Raw genomic sequence first — 20,380 nt, forward strand, 5'->3', positions numbered from 1 at the left:
TTGTCGCTTAAATAATATCGAGGACATTAATTACATTACTCAGAAGTGAATTACGTGAGAAGTGTTTTTATACATCTATGAGGAGTAAAATCTGCTCAGCCAATCAGATGTTAGGAAACGGCCGCGAGCCGCAGGTGGAAAGGGCGGGAAACGGAGAGCGAACGGACGGAGCTTTCTGGCGTTCTTCTGCGCTTGGATTAAAGGCTATTCAAGGCCTTAATTTATTTGACGTAAATTAAACTCATGGAAATGATCCGTAGCAGCACCGAGGAGGTGAGCGCCGGCGGCAGCCCCGTGTCCTCGGTGGCCGTCCGAGAGCGGCCACGGCTGAGCACGACCCCCGGACCCTCCACGTCAGGACGCGGCACTGTGGCGTCGAGCTCCAGAACGAGCACAGGCAGCAGCCCCGAGGCCTCATGCGCTTGCGCGTCCCCTTCAGGAGGAGGGGAAGGGAGTGGAGCGCTGAACTCTAAAGGTTACTTCTTCACATCTATTCCTTAGCTGACGATTTTCTCCAAAGTGACTAACAACCTTGCTCTCAATTATTTAACCATTTTTTATACACGACGTGGGTCGTTTTACATTTCATTAGCAGACACTTTTCTCCAGCTTCCAATAATGAACACACACGCACACCCACCTCTTATTCACTATGTGGCTTCACTGCCAAATACACTACTTACGATGGGTCACTCATCCATACATCAGTGGAACACACTCTCTCTCTCTGTCACTCACACACTATCAGTGAACCTGGACAGCATGTCTTTGGACTGTGGGAGGAAACCAGAGCACCCAAAGGATAAATACTGTGGCGCACAGAGCCGTGGGTTTGGATGGGGCGAAGAAGGACAAAGAGGCAGCGTTCATCGCAAACAATTCACCCCATCATTTCCCCCCTAATTGCCCCCAGTGGTTGCACACCCACATTTAACATTCCCCACAATGCAGCTATGTACATTATACAGGTTTCCTGCTTAAAACAGTAACGCGGGTCGTTACAATACAAACTTCACACAGACTGAGCGGGGATCGAACCCACGTCCTCTCGCACCACTCAGACACTGTGGGACAGTAGCACTACTTGCTGTGCCCCCATGCTGTCCGCGTTGGGAAGCCTTTCGGACACTGTCTCGCTGTCAACCTTAAAATCACGTCCGCTCTGTGGGAGACGCTGGGAGTCCACATACTGTATTTATGTGACTGTGAAGGCCAAGTAAGCACTGTATCTATTCATGCCATCCACTATGGGAGGTGTTGAGGACATAAATCCTCCTCCTTCCTGCACAACATTGGTTCGAAAGGGAAGCTCTGCAGATCAGTACAAAAACGTGTTGTAAAAACAGACTACTGGAACCAACAATGTTCCAGAAACAAGGTGGTTGCTCCCTGCTGCCTTTGATTCCTCTGGAAGAGGACAATTGCAGTCTGTCAGCATCTGCCTGAACAGCATCCTGGGAGATTAGTGTAGACATTATTTCTTGATGTCACAGAGGGACACATGGACACCCCCTTCTAGGAGATAAGTGGTTAGTATAGAGGGTGTGTGATATACAGATATTTATTTAGCAGATGCTTTTCTCCACAGAGAAAACACACTCACTCACACACTATGGGGGAACCTGGACAGCCCATCTTTGGGCAGAAACCCACAGAGGCACAGGGAAAACACATAAACTCCACACAGACTGAGCAGGGATCAAACCCACATCCTCTTACACCACACAGGGACTGTGAAACAGCAGGGCTACTCACTGTGCCACCATGCTGCCTCAGTTTTACTAGAGTAGTAAGCACCTTGGTCAAGAGTACTACAACTGGAAGCAGCATTCAAACCTGCAACTTTTGGGCCTGAAGACAGTAGCTCTAACTACTACACTAGCAGGTGCCCACGTAAGGGTGTGTAATGTTCGTCAGCTTCTAGCGACTTTCAGCTTCATTATCTGCACACTCAACAGGCTAGTGATACAGATGTTCCTTAGCTTGTTTTCAAGTTAGATTCTGTAAGTCTTGGACAAAGGTACAGACAGCCCCCGTTTTATGATGGTTTGACTTATGTTTTTTCAACTTTACGATAGTGAGCCTGTGATGGACATTCAGTAGAAACCGTACTTTGAATTTTAAATTTAGATTTTTTTTTTTCCCGGTCCAGCGATATGTGGTGCGATGCTGGGCAGCGGCAGTGATCCACATCTCCCAGTTGTCACGCAGAGGTGTTTATTAGGTGCATTAAATGCATTTTCGACTTACGATATTTTCAACTTACGATAGGTGTCGCGGAACGTAACCCCATCGTAAGTTGGAGATCACCTTTATATTACAGAAAAATATCAGAATTTTTATCTTCATTTGTGTACATCAAATTTTACTAACATAATCTAGTCTTGTATAGCATTGTTTTGTTAAGTGAATTTTACTTCAATGGGGACCATTTTATTCTGTGCAAGGGCACACGGGGGCAGGTGTATCTACTGGTGATGGAGATTAGATGGCTGTTAGTTGCATCTCAATGTGTAAAACCACCAGTTGCACTTTATTTTTTACATTACTATACAGGTTTCAAAAGAGCTCAGTGTGAAACTTAAAAACATATAAGTGTACAGTGTAGGATAGTGTCTAACATGCATTCTTTTGTATGGATATCTAAGAGTCGGTAGTATGATGTATACCACGCAAAATTCATATAGAGCTGTCAGGTATAATAAATTCCCACCTTAGAAGGAGGCAGCAGGTGTCCTGGTGGTTAGTGCTGTTGCTTGTGGACCCAGGGGACCCAGGTTAGAATTCTACCCCCTGCAGTAATACTCTTGAGCAAGGTATTTTCCCTAAAAATTGCTCCAGGAAAAATTACCCAGCTATATAAATGGATAAACCAGTGTAACTTCCAACCTCTTTGATAATTGCTGCTTGTCTTACTTCCTTTTTCACAGGTTACATCAGTTTCAATTACATAAACATTACTAATTCTGAGCGGCATGGTGGTACAGCAAGTATTGCTGCCTGGGTGGTGCAAGATGCTTGCTCCGTCTGTTTGGAGTGTGTGTGTTCTCTCCCGTGTCTGCATGGGTTTTTTCCGCGTGTTTTAGTTTCTTCCCACAGTCCAAAGATGCTAAAAATTGTGTGTGAACGGGTGAGTGAGTGTTTGTGTGCGTGGTTACCCTGCGATGGACTGGCATCCCATCCAGGGTGTACTCTCCTCACCCTTGCGCCCAGGGCTTCCGGAATAGACTCTGGCTCTCTGCAACCCTGCTCAGTACAAGTAGTTATTGAAATTGGATGGATTACATAATTCTCCCCAGAATCCTCACGTCAGGCAAGATAAATCTGGGTTTCTGTTTTCCTTTCAGACTCTTACCAAGCAGACCTCAGCGCCAACACGGGTCAAATCAGCTTGTCTGCCATCATTTCGGCTCACAGCAGCTCCTCCCACCGCTGTCTGAGTACGCCAAGAGTGTGGCAGGCCCTGTGCACCACAGGCAGACACCCCACGCGGACTCCGCAGGTGGACCACACAGGTACAGTACAGCCTGTCTAAAGATTTATGAAAATGGTCTCATGAGGTCCTGTTTGTGTTCATAAGAATCTACACAATGAAACCTTCAATTAAAAATTATAATCAAGTGGAATCTATTATTGACACAAGTGCGTATGGTTTGACCATGGCCGTCTGCTTTGGGTGTAGTGACCACCTGCTCCTCTACTACCTCTGGTGTTTGTTCCGTGATGGTGGCCGTGGTCGAGGGGCGGGGCCTGGCACGGGGTGAGATTGGCATGGCCAGCATTAATCTGAAGTTTCCGGAGCTCGTGCTCTCTCAGTTCGCTGACACTGGGACTTATGCCAAGGTAACCATTAGTTGAGTGGACCATATCTGTTCCCCTGATCAGCAACAAAATAAGTCATCAGCAATACAGCACTTCAGAGTGCAGTGATCATGATTAAATGGCTTTAACATAAATCAGCAGTAGACTTTAATAATTATAATGCTTTAAAAATTAAGCACGAAACGTAAATAGATGATTAAAAATGTGACTTATCTGTTTCCACGAATGCCTCATTATGAGACTTGTTTTTCCTCGTGTTGGCAGGTTATCACCAGGCTGCACATTCTAAACCCCTTGGAAATATTGATGCCAGACACAGTCAGGGAGAAGGGAAAGGGGGCTAAACTCTTTAGTCTCATCACTGAGAACTTCCAGGTAAGCACTCAAAGATGTTGTAACCACAGGGATATGAAACTAGTTTTCCATCTCTCATCAAGATTGATAAGACTTGTGGGTGTTTCCTCTAAACCCAGTTTAAATATTTATTCTTCTGCAAGGTACCTTGTATCTCTGCCAAGGATTTGCAATGATTTCACTTTTTGAAAAAGTCAGCATGCTGTTTCGTTTTTCCATGACCAGGCTGTGGCCTTCACTGCCATCCAGAGGAAGTATTTCAATGAAAAAAAAGGCCTGGAGTATATTCAAAATTTGTGTGCACCAGAGTTTAGCACTGTCTTTATGGAAGTCCAGACTAAGTAAGAGAAAGAAAATTACATACATCATCCATAAACACGGTCTGATATTGTGTGTGTGTGTGTGTGTGTGTGTGTGTGTGTGTGTGTGTGTGTGTGTGTGTATACTTGTGAGACATGAGCAATACTAATCTTTAAATACAAATTAAAACAGGCATCATGAAATCCCTGTTATTGGTCAACACATTGTATTTAGATTGGCATTTTTTATCACTTTTTATGCCAAATTTTAGATACTATTGCCTGGCCGCAGCCTCTGCTCTGCTGAAATACACTGAGTTTGTCCAGAACTGCATCTACGCACCCAAGTCACTTAAAGTGAGCTTCAAAGGCAGCGAGCAAACAGCCATGATTGACTCCACCTCTGCGCACAACTTGGAGCTGGTGGTCAACAACAGGGACCACAAGTGAGTGCAGTCAGTGAAAGGGAGAGACCAAACGATATACTACAGCGTGGACAAACATTTGTTTACATCGGTCATGAAAGAAATTGTTTTTCTTATTCTCAACAGGCCATACATTTTACTAAAAGTTAATTTTTTTTTTCTAGTTTGACTTGGATTTCTAGGTCAACAAACTAATGTTATTTTGGCTTTCCAGAAAAAACCTGTGCAATCTCACACACACACACACACACACACACACACACACACACACACACACATTTTCAGAACCGCTTGTCCCATTTGGGGTCGCGGGGAACCGGAGCCTACCCGGCAACTCAGGGCGTAAGGCCGGAGGGGGAGGGGACACACCCAGGACGGGACGCCAGTCCGTCGCAGGGCACCCCAAGCGGGACTCGAACCCCAGACCCACTGGAGAACAGGACTTGGTCCAACCCACTGCGCCCCCCGCCCTGTGCAATCATTGTTGCAAAAATCTTCACTTGAGTATTTGTACTGATTTTGACCATGCCTAGGGTTAGAATTTAACTTTAAACACTGGAACATACTGAAAGGCAAACTGAAAGTATACAGTGCTATACTGTGTTAAAAATCACTTAGTGTAACCACCATATAGTTATACCAGAGTGTTTAAGGAATGTGTGGTAATTGCTTTGTTTCTGTTATGTACAACATTTTTTTAAGCAGAAAACCGTTTAGCTGTGGGTGTGCACTAATAATAATAATAATAATAATAATAATAATAATAATCTTTTTATTATACGGGTGGCGTGGTGGCACAGCAAGTAGTGCTGCTGTCTCACAGCATGTGGGTGGTATGAGAGGATGTGGATTCAATCCCTGCTCAGTCTGTGTGAAGTTTCTGTGTTCTCCACTTGTCTGTGTGGGTTTCCTATCACAATCTAAAGACGTGCTGCTCAGGTGGAATAGGGGCTTTAAGTCACCCATAGTGTGTGAGTGACCAAGAGAGTATGTTGTACTTGTGTGCGGTAGAGTGACTCATTATAAGGAGTGTGTCTAGCAGCATAAGTCACCTTGATGAGTAAAGTGTGAGCTGATAACAGTACATAGTGTTCACTGGAAGTTCCGTTGGAGAAAAGCGTCTGCTAAATGAAGTAACGTATGTTATGCAGCTTCTGGAAGCGCATTAAGAAGAAAGGTTTATACAAGTACAATAACAAAACAGCACATTTTGCTATAAAAGTCAGTATAAAAATTTTAAAAAAATTTTAAAAATTTAAATTTAAAAATTAAAAAAAAATCAACTAGTTTAAACAACAAAGTGGGGTGCGGTGACGCAGTGGGTTGGACCAGGATCTTCCTCTCCGGTGGGTCTGGGGTTCAAGTCCCGCTTGGGGTGCCTTGCGATGGACTGGCGTCCCGTCCTGGGTGTCCCCCCTCCTCCTCCAGCCTTACGCCCTGTGTTGCCGGCTTAGGCTCTAGCTCCCCGTGACCCCGTATGGGACAAGCGGTTCCGAGTGTGTGTGTGTGTGTAAACAACAAAGTGCAAAGACATAATAAAAATAATAGAGAACAAAGTGAGAAACAGGAAAAAGAAATTATACAGTTGAAGTAGGTAGTCTGGTGCTTAGATATGGAGAATCTCTGGAGTTCTTGGGGAGAGAATTCTTCAGTTTTAGTTAAAATAGTACCTGACTGGAATAATTAGTTATCTATCCTAAGTATGTAAGTTCAAAGAGAGTTCATATCTCAAGCGTATAATGTAAAAGAGGTCAACTGTCCTATCCAAGGTTCTACAACAGCGCTAACAGAGCATTCTAAAATGCAGTGCAAAGGCATATATCTATTCATCTCTCTTCACTGATATGTGACTTTTGCATGACTGTTTACAATTATACTGCTTTTACTGGTCCTGAATTTAAGTCCCATTCTCAGAAGCACATTTTGGTCAGATATCTGTTCCAGTATGTGTAAGGCTTGGGAACCGGTTGACTTCTGTTAGATTTTCAGGTTGTGCCACCTGTGTTTTTTATGACAGAAGTGAGCATACCTTGCTCGGGGTGCTGAACTACACGAGAACCCCTGGGGGGGCACGGCGCCTGCGCTCCAACATTCTAGAGCCCCTGCTGGACATCGACACCATCAACACCCGACTGGACGCTGTGCACGAGCTGCTGCAGGATGAGGAGCTCTTCTTTGGCATGAAGAATGGTAGCCGCATCCGTGTCCTATCTCTGGCCAGCTCACATTTTATTTTAAATAATGTGTTATTCATGTGTTCTACACAGTGGCAAATATTAATTTTTCTATTGTTCAGAAAATATCCTTGCCTGCAAGGTGCAACCATAACATCATTCCTATAAAAGCCAGGTATAAGTACACACTGTAGCATTATCATCAAGAAAAGTCACCCTCCATGTGTTACACTCACTTCCGGTATGTTTGTGGGAAAGTAGGAGGATTTGGAGGATGACTGTTACTATAACAGGAGCTGAAAAATCCTGTTGGTTGTTTACTCTTTTCCGGTTTCAAGATTGCTGTCTAAACATGATTCATTGTGTTTGTTGCTGTGTTTGCAGCCATTGGACACTTTCTGGACATAGACCAGCTGCTCTCTGTTCTAGTGCAGATCCCCAAACAGGAAACGGTACGACTGGCTATTTCTGTCATTAAATACCATTATGTTTCCAGCACCAGCTAGGATGTAACTTGGAACTGTAGGACTTTGTACAGAATGCTGAATAAAATACATGTTAACCACATTAATAAATAAACCCTTTTTGTCACTGGCAGCAAAAGTATTTGTCACTAAAAATGTTATTATGTCTGGTTATCTCCTCTGCATTCTCGTTGCCTTTCCAGAATTTTCTGAAACTCTGATATTTTTGTTGGAGTTGCAGGTTCAAGTGGCTGAAGCAAAGATAGTGCATGTGATTCAGCTGAAACACACTTTGGAACTTGTTATACCACTGAAGGTCAGGGCAGGATAATCAGGATGAGGCCTCATGTAACTAGTGTGATTATGTTTTATTGTTTTGCCTTTTGGTTTCATAAAATAAATGTTTGTATTTTGGTGAGTCTTTTAACACAGCAGTAAAAATATGCCAAGCTACCAAAAAAGTATGCCTCTTTAGTCATTTTTGGAATTATTTTTAGAACATCAAAAGCCAAATACTAAGCAGCACGTGATCTTGTATGACATATTGCTACAGTCAGTGATTTTTCTCTTTAAGCAATTCATGAAGGTTTCGTAAGATGCAGAGGACAGGGCTCTTTGAGAGGACTATAAGAACAACAGTGAGATGCCGGGCATTCGCTCACTCTATAAATTTAATCAGTGCTCGCTCTGTCTGAACAGGCAGCCCTGCGGAGCTGTCAGACTGCCCTGCTGAAGGCCTATTACAGCTCTTTGGAAGATAGCAGGTACCACGTTTCCTGTATCGCTCCCTGCTCAGTCCTCTCTCACTGACATCTGTTAATATTTTATGGATAACATCTTTTTTTGTTACATATGAGCCTGTAAAGATCACATATAGGATGATTTCACTTGTCAAAGGGCTATAACAACATGTGTTATGCCTTTTTGAACACCTGGGCTTGGGTGTACTTCCATGTTTGGTCTCCATTGCTGTACTTAGGTTCGACAGAATCCTGGAGCAGATCAAGACGGTGATAAACAATGACACCAGCTATATGAAAGGCAGCCTAAACATGCGCACTCAGAAGTGCTACGCGGTGCGGCCCAACATTAATGAGTTCCTGGACATTGCACGCCGTGCCTACACTGAGATTGTAGATGACATTGCAGGTGCTTTATTACGACACCATGGTGGCTTAATGCAAAGCTTTCCCTTCTCAGCATATGAACAAGACCAATAGTAATTCATCCTGGTTTTCTTGGAAAGACCTTTTGTATCCAGACTGACTTGGTACAATGATGATTTAATTGTCAACGTCTAGGACTGGTGACAAATCTTGCAGAGAAGCATAACCTGCCACTTCGGACCAGCTTTAGTTCAGTGCGTGGCTTCTTCATTCAAGTGAAGCTGGAAAGTGTAGCCCTGCCTCATGGACAGCTCCCAGTAGAGTTCATTAAGGTAAAGGCCATCCCTGGCAATCAGGTATTATGGTTGTTGTTATGCTTGCAAAGCCTATAGAGCACATGCTGAAGTGCTACAGGGAATTAATATCCGTGAAGAGTTCTTCAGCACTCATAAAAAATGCCTGAGTTTACTGCATTAGATAACCTAATGGTGGAATCGCAAGAATGCACTATGCCCCAAGGTTGACTCTCTTTACATGTACTGTATGCTCTTCTAAAGCACGCTTCACTTGCTCCTGTATTCGGAAAACAGAAGTTATGCCGTTCTGTTCTGCTGTAGTCTCTCTTTATAATGGGCTCTTTGAGTTATGTCACTGTCTTGTAGCTTGAACTTAGAACTGACTGATAACAGCAGCTGTCAGCTCTAAAAACATCATTAAAGTTTTACTATTATTACACTATCCTGCTTTAATTATTTGTGTCAGTGAAAAATTTTGCCTATATAAATACCGCATTCCTGCTTTCCTGTGCTACAAGCTCTTGGGCTCTGTTTTAATTGTCTCTGTGTGACGCTTCTGCCTCAGGTCACTAAGCACAAGAACAACTACAGCTTCACCACAGCAGATCTCATCAAGATGAATGACCACTGTGAAGAGGCACTGAGGGAAATCTTCCATATGTCATATGTGTGAGTGAACAGCAAGTACACATTGATACATTAGGGCTACGCAGAACGTAGCATATTGTGTATCACAGCTCCATCTTACAGCCCCTGCTCTGCTCCCTTCTTTGCAGGGTTGTATGCCAACTGCTGAGCACAGTTCATGAGCACATAAACTGCCTCTACAAGCTGTCTGACTCTGTCTCCATGCTGGACATGCTGCTGTCGCTGGCCAACGCTTGCACCGTCTCTGACTACGGCAAGTTGTAACCCAAACAGTAAATCGCTTTTTATGACTACTGTGCCCCTAGCATCTCATCACTCTTGACAAAATAAGTCAGAAGCTGACAGTTTAATACAAATATTTTTGAAGGGAAATTTTTGTTTACCTTTCATCATTATTTGAATTCACAGAGAATTCTGATAGCAGTACTGTTAAAAGTTTTTTTTTTTTTTTTAATTATTATTAAAAAAAGAAAAAAAAACTATTCATTCTAACATGCTATTTTTTATGCAGTCACAGGTTAAATATCATTCATGTGAGTTATCGCTCCAGTTTAATTATTAATTATTATTATGAATAGATAGAAATTCACCAGTCGGTTTCAGACTGACCTCTTTTAAATGTGAAGTTCAGAGTTCTTTGATTAATAAAGTACGCTGCCAGCAAGGTCCAAAAGTCAGCATAATAAAAGAAGTGTTAACCTTATGCAGTTTTGCTTAGTCTTCAGCCCACCTTTTTAAAGTGGTTGCAGCTTTAATTGAGGTCATCCGCAAGAATACAAATGGAGCATAATGATTTGCTTGAATTAGAAAGAGTACACGCAATACTAGTAGCCGCGCACTCAGCAGTTCCAACTCTTTGCTGTCATTTCAAAGGGAGGAACATTCCAGCTTCAATTGGCAGACTAATTATACTTAGGCTGCCTCAGCCCTGCTTTTTTTGCTTCTTCTTTCGCCTGCTGTCTCCACCACCTGATATCTTCAGCTCCTCATTCTCCAGGAGAGCAGGAGTATAGCCATAGGCACTATTAACAACAGATGTGCCTTCAGACAGCAGCCAGAGACTGGTGATGCTTGCTATTAAAACACTAAAAACTCTTTCCATGTTGAGAGAACATTCTGCATGGACACAAATCTCCGTTCTTGTTATTTGCAGGGGTGGATCTGTTGCTGTAGGAGTCTAGATAGAGTTACTGAGCGATAACAAATAGCACTGAATGCTTATCTCTCTGTTTTCTCTCTGTTTCTCTAGTATATAATTTACAGCATGTTTTGTCATCTATTATATGGTTACATTTTCTGGTGAAAAGTATCATTGTAAACATTGTCTTTAGATTTTGTCTACACTTTCTTTATATAATAAAACTTATAGGGTAAACCAGTAATACTTTCTTCAATAGCACTAAGGTTTGGCTCTATTCTCAACACAGATTAACGTGTTATTTCAGTCTTTTTCTAGTCTTGTGTCTGGTATTTTTTAAGTTTAGGAGTTACAGAGTGAATATTAATCACTATGTCCCTAATGCTGTAATCTCAGCAGTGTTGCTCCTGTTCTACACCACAGTGCGGCCGGAGTTCACTGACACACTGGCCATCAAGCAGGGCCGACACCCTATTCTGGAGCGCATCTACGGACAGCAGCCCGTCTCCAATAACAGCTACATCTCCGAGAGCAACAACTTTGTCATCATCACTGGGCCCAACATGAGTGGCAAGTCCACCTATCTCAAGCAGGTGGCACTGTGCCAAATCATGGCTCAGATAGGTGGGGAGGATAGCTGTATAGTGTCTTTCACAAAGTGCAGTTTCATGTCCGTGGGCAAGACAGCAGTTCACATCTCAGCTGGGGAACACATAATGTATGCATCTCAGTAAAGCTGACAGATATTTTATTTTTTGCTTAACTATACCTTATGTAATAAAATGACAGACTCTTGAATTACAGATAAAAGTAAAAGGTTTGGTAGTACCATGGAACACACTGAGTAAACTATTCACACAGCGTTCGATGAAGTAAAATCTTTATGTATTGTATCATGTAATAGCAACAGTTTCTTGGTTCAGCCGATATCCCCTGCATTTCCTAGGCTCCTTTGTTCCAGCTCAGTATGCATCTTTCCGAATCGCTGACCAGATTTTTACTAGGATAGGGGTAGATGATGACTTTGAGACAAACTCCTCTACCTTCATGATGGAAATGAAGGAGGTACATGTTTTTTTTTATTAATATTCTTTATAACTTTTATGTACTGCACACATATAATTGACAAAACAGCAACGACCAATCATATAGAATACCAGCTTCACAAATGTTTTATGGCATTAGTAATAACATGTTGGTGATGTTTTCCGAGGCTTCTTTCAGGTGTCGTACATAATCCACAACATTAGTGACAGATCTCTCATTATCATGGATGAACTGGGAAGGGGCACCAGTGCTGAGGAAGGCATTGGTATCTGTCACTCCGTTTGTGAGTTCCTCCTCAACTTCAAGGTATGCAACAAGACCTGCAAATGCCACTCCATAAGTAACACTTTGTTTAGTAATAGAGCAAGTTTAATCAAGTTCGAAGGAAATACAATACTATTTAAACAGTACAGTTATTTACAGGAATATGTAAGTACATATCTGAGTAATATGAGTATGAAATGAGCATGCAGTCCCCCCTGCTGCTACTGTTGAATAGCTGTCAGAGTTTCTTTTGTCTTCCATTTTAAATTTAAATTAATTCTTGGGAACATCCACAGTGACTCCTTTCTTCCTTAAGGACTTAATTTATTACTTTGATTAATTGCAGCTGTCAAATGGGTGTTTGACTAGAATATTAATCAATTTTGACATTGCAACGGAGAGTAAACAGCAATGATCTGTGAGAATTTCATATTATAGGCAAATACGGAGATTCACAGTTGCCGGATGTGTGCGAGCATTCTGTGAAATGTGTATAATATTTGGCAATTCTTATACACTGTATCAGTGTCTCATCAAAAGTATAAAACAGTCATTCTTGTTTCTGAAGACACTATTCACGGTCATTTTCAGAAGTTCTGTTTTGCTGAGATTTTTTGAAGTACATCCATTCAGAAAAAGTCACTTCCACACACGACTCACTACATGTGGGGTTTTACTGAAGATGACTTGAGGACGGGACCTTCAGCTTGCACTAGGCTACTGTGAGAGAGCAGCACGGTGACGCTTACCCTTTGCCCTGGTCTGTTTGGCCCTGTAGGCATTCACCCTTTTTGCCACCCACTTTCTGGAGCTGTGCCAGCTGGAGACACTTTACCTAAACGTGGAGAACCAGCACATGGAGGTGCGCCACACCCGGGCAGCTAGCTCAGGAGCCGAGAGCATTGTCTACACTTACCTCCTGAGCCAGGGCATCTCAGAGGAGAGGAACTATGGTACGCCCTTTTTTGATGATGTGGCGCTGTGTGTGCATCACACGATGTGAGAGTACTAACTTGTTGGCTGAGCTGTACTAAACACCATGTTATGTCTATGTTATTGCTGAAGGCCTCAGTGTGACAGTTAAATATTTAGGGTGTGAGGTTTGATTTCCAGCTGATTTGGGGGAATTGACGCAATGTGGAAATTGTAGGTCTGAGGGCAGCAGAAATGACAGCGCTGCCACAGTCTGTCATCCAGGAAGCAAAGCAGATTGCGAGCAGAGTCAGCCAGCAGTTGAAGGTAGGGTGCACTTTACCTCCACTGCTTTTAATTCTTACTTGCATTGTGGATGGCAAAGATGGCTAAGTGCCATTAAGGTAATGGCAAACACCGAGGGCGAATATCTGGAGCTACTAAGAATGTGATTTTAACTATATGGCCTTGGGTATTTGTTTATTTTCTTTAAAAATGTGTTGTGTACACCCTGCAAGACATTTTTGCATGCTGTTGCATCAGCGCTCTATTGGTTAACCCCATAGCAAGGTCAAACAAATGCAGTTACCACCAAAAACAGCCAGGGATGAAATGGAACTGGACTCGCCTTGAAAAGATATTAATTGTACAGCGATAAAAATAGAGCTACATGCCCAGAGAGAAAACGAACTATATATAGCATGGACTGATATTACAGTAATGCATATAAAATGTTTGTTTTACATATGTGATGCTAATGTTAATGTTAGCCTACAACATGAAAATAGAATTAAGAATTTGTTAAAACCGTGAATTTATTGTGAAGCCAATGAATATAATTCTCAGCTAATCCCATACTCATAAGGTGGGGCCCTTCAATATTTTATGAGAATTTTTATCCTCCTCCAAAATTGCCATCAGGCAGAAGGTAAAAAATAGGTTCAGTGTAAGAGCAAATATACTTTTGATTAAGAGTAATATCCAGCGATTTTGAATGTGATCATTAGTCCATGCGAACGATCCACTTAGTCTGCTGGGAAAGGCTGCAGTTTTCTTGGTTGCCGTGCTTTTGCATTTCTCGATAGGGAAGCAGAGCACTAGTGACTTTATTTTAACTGGGAGCCACACCGCGGAAGCACAGCATGCTTATTATAACCTTGTACTACACTGGAAGTTTTTGAAAGATCTTGTACATGATGAGCCTCAAAACCGCATGCTGTTTTAAAAGCAAGTTTGCCTTTAGAGAAGCGCAATGGAACCCGGCAACAAGATAAGATTTTTCTTGCGAGGCTTTATTTATAGTGACTGGACTACTGGCAAAGTATTTAAAATAGTACTATTTAGTACTAAATGTACTACTAAGTATAATAGTACTGGTACTAAAATACCATTTTATTTTTCTCGTAGCCAAATTCTTTTCCGTTCTGAGCATGTGAAGCAGACTAACTGTACCAACAACGGTGTTGTTACTCTCTGCACACCAGTGATTACAATTTAATGAAACTGTACAAGCGTATACAGTGTGTCTGAGAGGAGCGAAGGGCAGCTCTACTACAGGCCGGCCGGCGTCTTCCCACGTGGGATCGGAACGCGTCCCGCACACACGACAATACTTTAGAACGAACCTGCACAAAAATAAACACAGCTAATTAAATTAATAATATTTTTAACATACATAATTCATTAAATAAATTTATAGTGCAGAAGTACGAATAATGTTCAAAGCTGTTAGACATTGTGTCTGTGCCCTTTTTGAAATGAGAAGCAGAAAACGCGAGACTAAATCAGAAGGAATGAGACATGTCCGGAAACGGAATTCTGGGAAGTGGAGTTTTTTTTTTTTTTTTTTAAAATTAATATCGCATAAAGCATTACGTAAATACAAATAAAATGTGGAGTGGTTTATGGAACAGTAATTGTTCGCCCGTGCATTGGTACATTCTTTTATGTATACGTTTCTATGTGTTTATAAAGATTCATACCAGCACCTTTATTTGTTTTTATTTTGTTGTACATAAATCCCTTTAAATCCATCTATGTCCACTAATCCTGTCCTGATGAGTGTGTCAAAAATGCTCAGAAGGGCAATTTCTGTTAAAAAACCAGGAGGAAATGGTGATATTTAATTAAATAAATTAGTTATTTCTTTTACTGTATTCCTCCTTTTCCCTTAATCATATTCTTCCTTGTTACCTCGACACTGCACACTAAGAACTTGTATCTTTAAATGAAATAATTTTTTCATCTTTAAGTATCACTGATGTGCAATGTCTGGATGTATAACATTTAATACTGACTTTTCAAGTTTTCATATTCAAAGGAATGCAGTTAAAAAGGAATCCAGATTTTGGTTAAAATTCCTCAAAATCCGACCAATAACAGTTACAAAATGGCAACTCTGAAATTCAAAATGCACCGAAAATGAACTTTTAATATTATATCATATTATGCACTATCAAGGAAGAGAAATCTTCAAATCCAGTATTTAAATGGGAATTCCTAGCATCAGCACCCTGTTGGCATTCCTTTCAAATTAATATTTCCTGTATCCTGTAGTTCTAGACTGCAGTCAGGTTTTGCCAGCAGTACTGGTATTTCTATACAGTTTTGCTAGTTAGTGAATGTGTTGCTAGTGAAACTCCTCATATCATTCTTCATTGACAAAAGTCTTTTCTCTGCTCCCCGCTCTTCTGGCCATACCAGGCCAAGCAGCACAGTGACCCCAAGACGCTTCGTAACCGGGCGGTTTACCGCCTGGCCACCCGCCTCCTGCAAGCTGCCAGAAACTCACGGCTAGATTCGGCCAGCCTCCGCCTCTACCTGCAGGACCTCAGGAGGCAGTATGAGGCAGAGTTGCAGGTTGCTGAGGAGCCAGCGTCCATAGACATGGAGGGATGAGCCAGCGGGCAGAACAAGAAGCAGCTGGGACGAAGCTCACTTTCCATCTGTCAGGACAGTACACAGAGAGAGGTCCCCGAACACCAGGGTGTCCTTAGCTGAGACACTGAGCAAAGTTCACCTGTTCTACAAAGCTGCCAAAGCACAAGTCATTGTTTTACCAACTTTATTTGTATTTACACAAAGGACCTTTAACACCATTAAATGTAACTTTCAAGGGTGGGCCAACAATGACTTGAGCCATATGTTACATACAGTTTCAGTTTGACTGAACTATGAAATCCCAGGTTTCAGCATCTAATCTCATCTAATGTGTTTGTCATTTGTTATTATTATTATTATTTACAGATTAGGCTTTGTTGTATTAAAACAATGTCGAGCCTTAAAATCCTTCTCACCTGTACCTTTGTGTTATTAGAGCAGTGCATTTCACATAAATATTTAAGCAGGCGTGCAAACTAAAAAGCTCTCTTCGGAAATAAAAACGGTTCACGTTATGATTTATATTCACAGCACACATATGATATGTCATATGTATTGTATTTCATAATGCGTGCTACGTGTTTGTCCTTCACAGTATATCAATGGAACCTGAACACACTGTTAGCATTGTACTATTCTTATTTTTAATATTGATTATTCTTTTAATTTGGAAAAAAGTATCTGCACTTAATAAACCGTTACATGCACACCGTGACTCGTGTCTGCTGAATATAATTATTATATTATATCGAAAGCGATTCACAGCGTTTACTTCCTTTTAAAACTGTTTAATTTTGTGCTGTAATCCTTCAAGGATGATCAGCTTGTCGAAATGCGTGTTCAAACACAACACTTTCACGGAACTGCTGTCTTACATTTTTGCGGCGCAAAACTTCGCAGGCGAGAGAAAACACAACTCGCGCGGAGAAGCCGGAGCGAGACGAGGACGACGTGCTCCTTCACGCAGCGGCGCGAAGCCCCGCCCCCTCGCGACGGCTCCGCCTCCTCCAGCTCCATCGACCTCCCGCTACTCCTCGCGCCGCACTGACCCGCCCCCGCGAGATCGAAACAAGGCAGAGCGGCGCAGAATCGGGCGAGAGCAGCTCGCGGGGACGCGCAGTCACACGGACGCAGCGGGCCGACATCGCTGTGCCTCTGCCTGTCGGCGGTAACGGACACACTTTCAGGTACGTTAAGTGAGTGTTTTAGCCCCTCGTGAGTCGTGAGGGAAACGGGACGACGTGTACGGCTAAGTCCGCGGAGAAGCGCAGACTCTCAGTTTCTCAGGCTCTCTGAGATTTGACGTGGGGCGGGCGGGCGGGGGCCCGGCGCCGGGGCTGAGGCCTGTGTGTGTGAATGTCGCGGCACGGCTGTCCTGCCCTCGTCCCGTGCGTGTGTTCCTCACGTACTACGTCCCGGCTTGCGCCTCTTCGGCCCCGCAGCCCCTGAACTGGGGAATCAGTGCTTAGTTACGGCTCCTCCTGCGTCGCTTGCCTTCAGTCTCAGTACACCACCACGGTCGGGTCGTTCACGTTCATACGAATGGCTGCCCTCGGTTCTGTTGCCGCGACCTGACCTGCTTATTACCCATGGCCCACTTGCGGAAGCGGACCGCGCGGCTCTCCGTGTCTTTTACCGGCAGCGAACAGCGACAGGCCGGCGGAGTGCGGCTGGCTGGTCGCGGCCGGTAGCTCTCCGGCGTCTGCGGCCATGTTCTGTTCTGTTGATGCTCATTCCTGCGTTAAAATCCGCGTAATGTCACACACGAACAACAGACGGAGGAGCTGGCTGCGGCAGCACCGACTCGTGAGTAATGGGTGTCACACCGACGTCGAGAACCGCGTTCGGCGTGAATGGCATGTAAAACATGCGGCGGCGCGAGACCAGCCCTCGTGCCTCGACGCTCAGGCTCGGTTACGCGGCCTTGTGTGGGCGGGGCTACCGCGTGGGCGGGGCCTCGGAGGGGCTCTCGGCAAATGTGCGCCGAGGCCCCGGAAGATGCGGTGCGCGTCGTGTGTGACGCGGAGAACGGACACCCGGCCTCGCACCCGCATCAGGAAGGATCGGGACAATAATGCACAAGTGGTGCACTTTTAAAGGGGCTCTATAAAGACGTTGTTATTGGAGCGTAAATTCAGGTTCCGCCCAGTCTGTGAGTGGAGCAGGTCTGGTTACTTTTTGAGTGTTATCGTGCTGGAACATTCATCGTGATGATCACATCTGATTTTCTTTTGATAACTTCGCAGTTCGGAAGCTAGATGGAGAATAAAATCTCTTCAAGGCAGGTGGTCACCTTTCGCATGTGCTGTGCTGGAGCCGGAGAGGACCAGTGTGTTCCAGTAAGGCTGTCACATCTGTGTTTCTCCTCCCGGCCACACCAGTGGCATCGGGATCCTGTTGCCAGTGATTAGGATGCTATTAATAACGTGCTCTTCGTTCCACTTGCTGCGACTTCCGAGCCTTCTGGAGGGGAATGTAAGGGTGGTGGGGGGAAGTGTGCGCGAACGTGTGTGTGTGTGTGTGTAGGTGGGTGGATGGAAAGGCGCAGACCATGCAGCTACTTCGCACGACAAGCTGGATCGCTTCGTGGAGGCTATGCTTATATACGGTCCAGGTTTGAGGGCTTTTAAGGCTTCTTCGCAGCAAAGCTAGCGATGACATTCAGCCTGTGTGTTGCATCCGAAGCCTTCGTGTTTCGGGTGTTGTATATGTTCCTGCTGTTCATTTTTGACGACACGTACCGGTATGGCCCATGAGTCTTGTAGGGAGAACTTTGTTTTTCCCCACTGTGGAATTTGTTGGCCCTGCTTGTCCTTCAGCTCGCACTTCACGTACTTAAGTGGCTTTAATCCCCTTTAAGTGTAAAGAAGTACTTTGGTGTCATTGCGGCCTTGTTGCGGTCCTTCCTGCGATGACCGGCTGTTTGGGGGGTTTTTTTTTTTTTTTTTTTTAAAATGCACTGCTGAAGATGTTTCTCAGCGGAGGTGTTTTCGGTGCGTGTTACACATTTACAAAAGCCTTTCCTTCTTGCAAAACAGACCGACCATCTCTTTCTTGGAGATCCTGTCTCGCTCTTGTGGCCGTGTGTTTCCCAGGTTTCCAAGCAGTGTGGGGGAAGCGTGTGTGAGACGACTCTTTCCGTAGGACCAGCTACCTCCTCCTCTGCTCATCCACGAGCACCGGCCTGCTTTTTCCTCTCTGAGGGAGGGCTCTCCGATACTGGCTGGCCACACACACACGCCCACACGTGTATGTGTGTTTGGAGCCAGGTCCACTCGCAGCGTTTCTGTTGTAAATTGAGGAGCTCCTCACTTGCGCCGTGAAGTTTTTGCACCTTACGATGTCCTTCGTCGTGAGGAGCAGGAAAAGGAGCGGCGCGTTCGGCGCGAACGCGCTGCCGGTTTTGTCACTGGGAGTGGCCCTCCAGCCTTTCCTTCGAAGCTGTAAATGCGCTATTATCTTATTTGAGAGTAAAGTCTAAAACATTAGTAGAGCTAGCTTGGTGCCAGCAGCTGTTCCTGTTATCGTTAAGCTGGATGATGGCTATTTTGCTTATGCATGAATGTTTAACTTCAACCCCCCCCCCCCCCTGCCGTTGCAGGTGTGTTGTGACAGTGCTGTGGTCATTTGCTTTGCAGTAATACTTCATTTATCAGCTTCAGACCTCAGCAAGGGCATAATTGGATTCCCTGGGGATGGTACAGCGTTCAGTTGCATTTGGGGGTGGCGTGGACAGCCACCGATATAATGGATGAGCTCATAAACGTGTTTCCTTCCCCTTTGCCCGTTTAGTACGTTGTTAGGCAAAAACACGTACGGTTTCCGGTAAGACACTTTTTTTACATGCCTTGTCACATTGTTTCTTATGTTTAATTGCCAAGCATCCCAGTAAATTTAGCCTTTTTTGGGAAATGTCGTTTGGGCACGGGTCTGGTTGTCACATTCGTAGATGTGCTTTAACCACAAATCAAAACACCTCATCAGGCTTGGTACGTGACCGCCTCCGCTGTGCTACCTCAGGGAGATGATCCCTACCTGTGCCTTCGCCACATTTGTGTCACAGTGACCACATCTGCAGCGCCACTGTGCCAATTCTGAGCTCTGTGCATCAACAGGACTGCAGTACTGTCTTTAATGCCTGTCTGTGACTAATCTAGAACATACATCACCCATGCAAAGGATGTCCTGAATAGGGGTGGAATATGCAGCTGGGTTTAGGTCCCATCCCAGAGTAGTCTGGAGTTTGTGTGGGATTTCTCAGTGCTCTGGCGTCATCTGCATGTTTCAGGTGGGTTGGAGAATCCGAATTGCCTGTCCTGTGATGAACTGGTGTTTTGTTGAGGGTTTGTCCTGTCTAGCTATGCCCTATGCTTCAGCAGTAGACTCCAGACCGCTGCGACCCTTCTTAGGACAAGTTGCCGTTGATGGTGAGCGAGCAAGCGATTGACTGACTCATCGGAAGCAGTGGATGCATTCGAAATCGATTGAGGGTAGAGTTGGATCGTCACTGTGGCAGTGATGATTTCCACCTCGGCCACGGAGGTGTTCCGC

The 20,380-nt window shown here is 44.1% G+C and overlaps 2 protein-coding genes across 8 annotated transcripts in view; both read left to right on the forward strand.

Annotated features, from left to right (window-relative positions):
* Positions 1–154: 154 nt before the first annotated feature.
* msh4 (mutS homolog 4) lies at positions 155–15,921 on the forward strand. The gene is made up of 20 exons (XM_029258354.1): positions 155–475; positions 3,348–3,515; positions 3,683–3,843; positions 4,087–4,197; positions 4,402–4,517; positions 4,748–4,921; positions 6,918–7,090; positions 7,459–7,526; positions 7,780–7,854; positions 8,238–8,302; positions 8,518–8,687; positions 8,840–8,976; positions 9,506–9,609; positions 9,717–9,841; positions 11,150–11,350; positions 11,673–11,791; positions 11,951–12,079; positions 12,816–12,990; positions 13,188–13,276; positions 15,653–15,921. Exons 1-20 carry the CDS (start codon positions 244–246, stop codon positions 15,845–15,847), a joined length of 2,787 nt encoding a protein of 928 aa, XP_029114187.1. The 5' UTR covers positions 155–243; the 3' UTR covers positions 15,848–15,921.
* A 961-nt stretch (positions 15,922–16,882) lies between these two features.
* Positions 16,883–20,380, forward strand: part of LOC108941484 (kinectin-like) — a 30,228-nt gene continuing 26,730 nt past the window's right edge. For 4 of the 7 annotated variants that reach the window (XM_018764176.2, XM_018764179.2, XM_018764180.2 and 1 more), the window contains exon 1: positions 16,884–17,016. The gene's annotated coding sequence lies outside the window, so the exon portion shown is untranslated. Of the gene's footprint in view, positions 17,017–20,380 lie in introns of all 7 variants that reach the window. The other 3 variants (XM_018764182.2, XM_018764183.2, XM_018764181.2) reach the window with 2 other exon arrangements.

The sequence above is a fragment of the Scleropages formosus genome, chromosome 15 (genome assembly GCF_900964775.1).
Source record: "Scleropages formosus chromosome 15, fSclFor1.1, whole genome shotgun sequence".
NCBI classification, from domain to species: Eukaryota; Metazoa; Chordata; class Actinopteri; order Osteoglossiformes; family Osteoglossidae; genus Scleropages; species Scleropages formosus.

What these genes read in the sequence shown, in the direction of transcription:
- msh4 (XM_029258354.1), top strand. Translation starts at nt 244, where the DNA reads ATGGAAATGATCCGTAGCAGCACCGAGGAGGTGAGCGCCGGCGGCAGC. An exon ending in TCCGCAGGTGGACCACACAG is followed by an intron (nt 3,516 to 3,682) that starts GTACAGTACAGC and finishes CTTTGGGTGTAG; the next exon opens with TGACCACCTGCTCCTCTACT. An exon ending in AACTTGTTATACCACTGAAG is followed by an intron (nt 7,855 to 8,237) that starts GTCAGGGCAGGA and finishes CTGTCTGAACAG; the next exon opens with GCAGCCCTGCGGAGCTGTCA.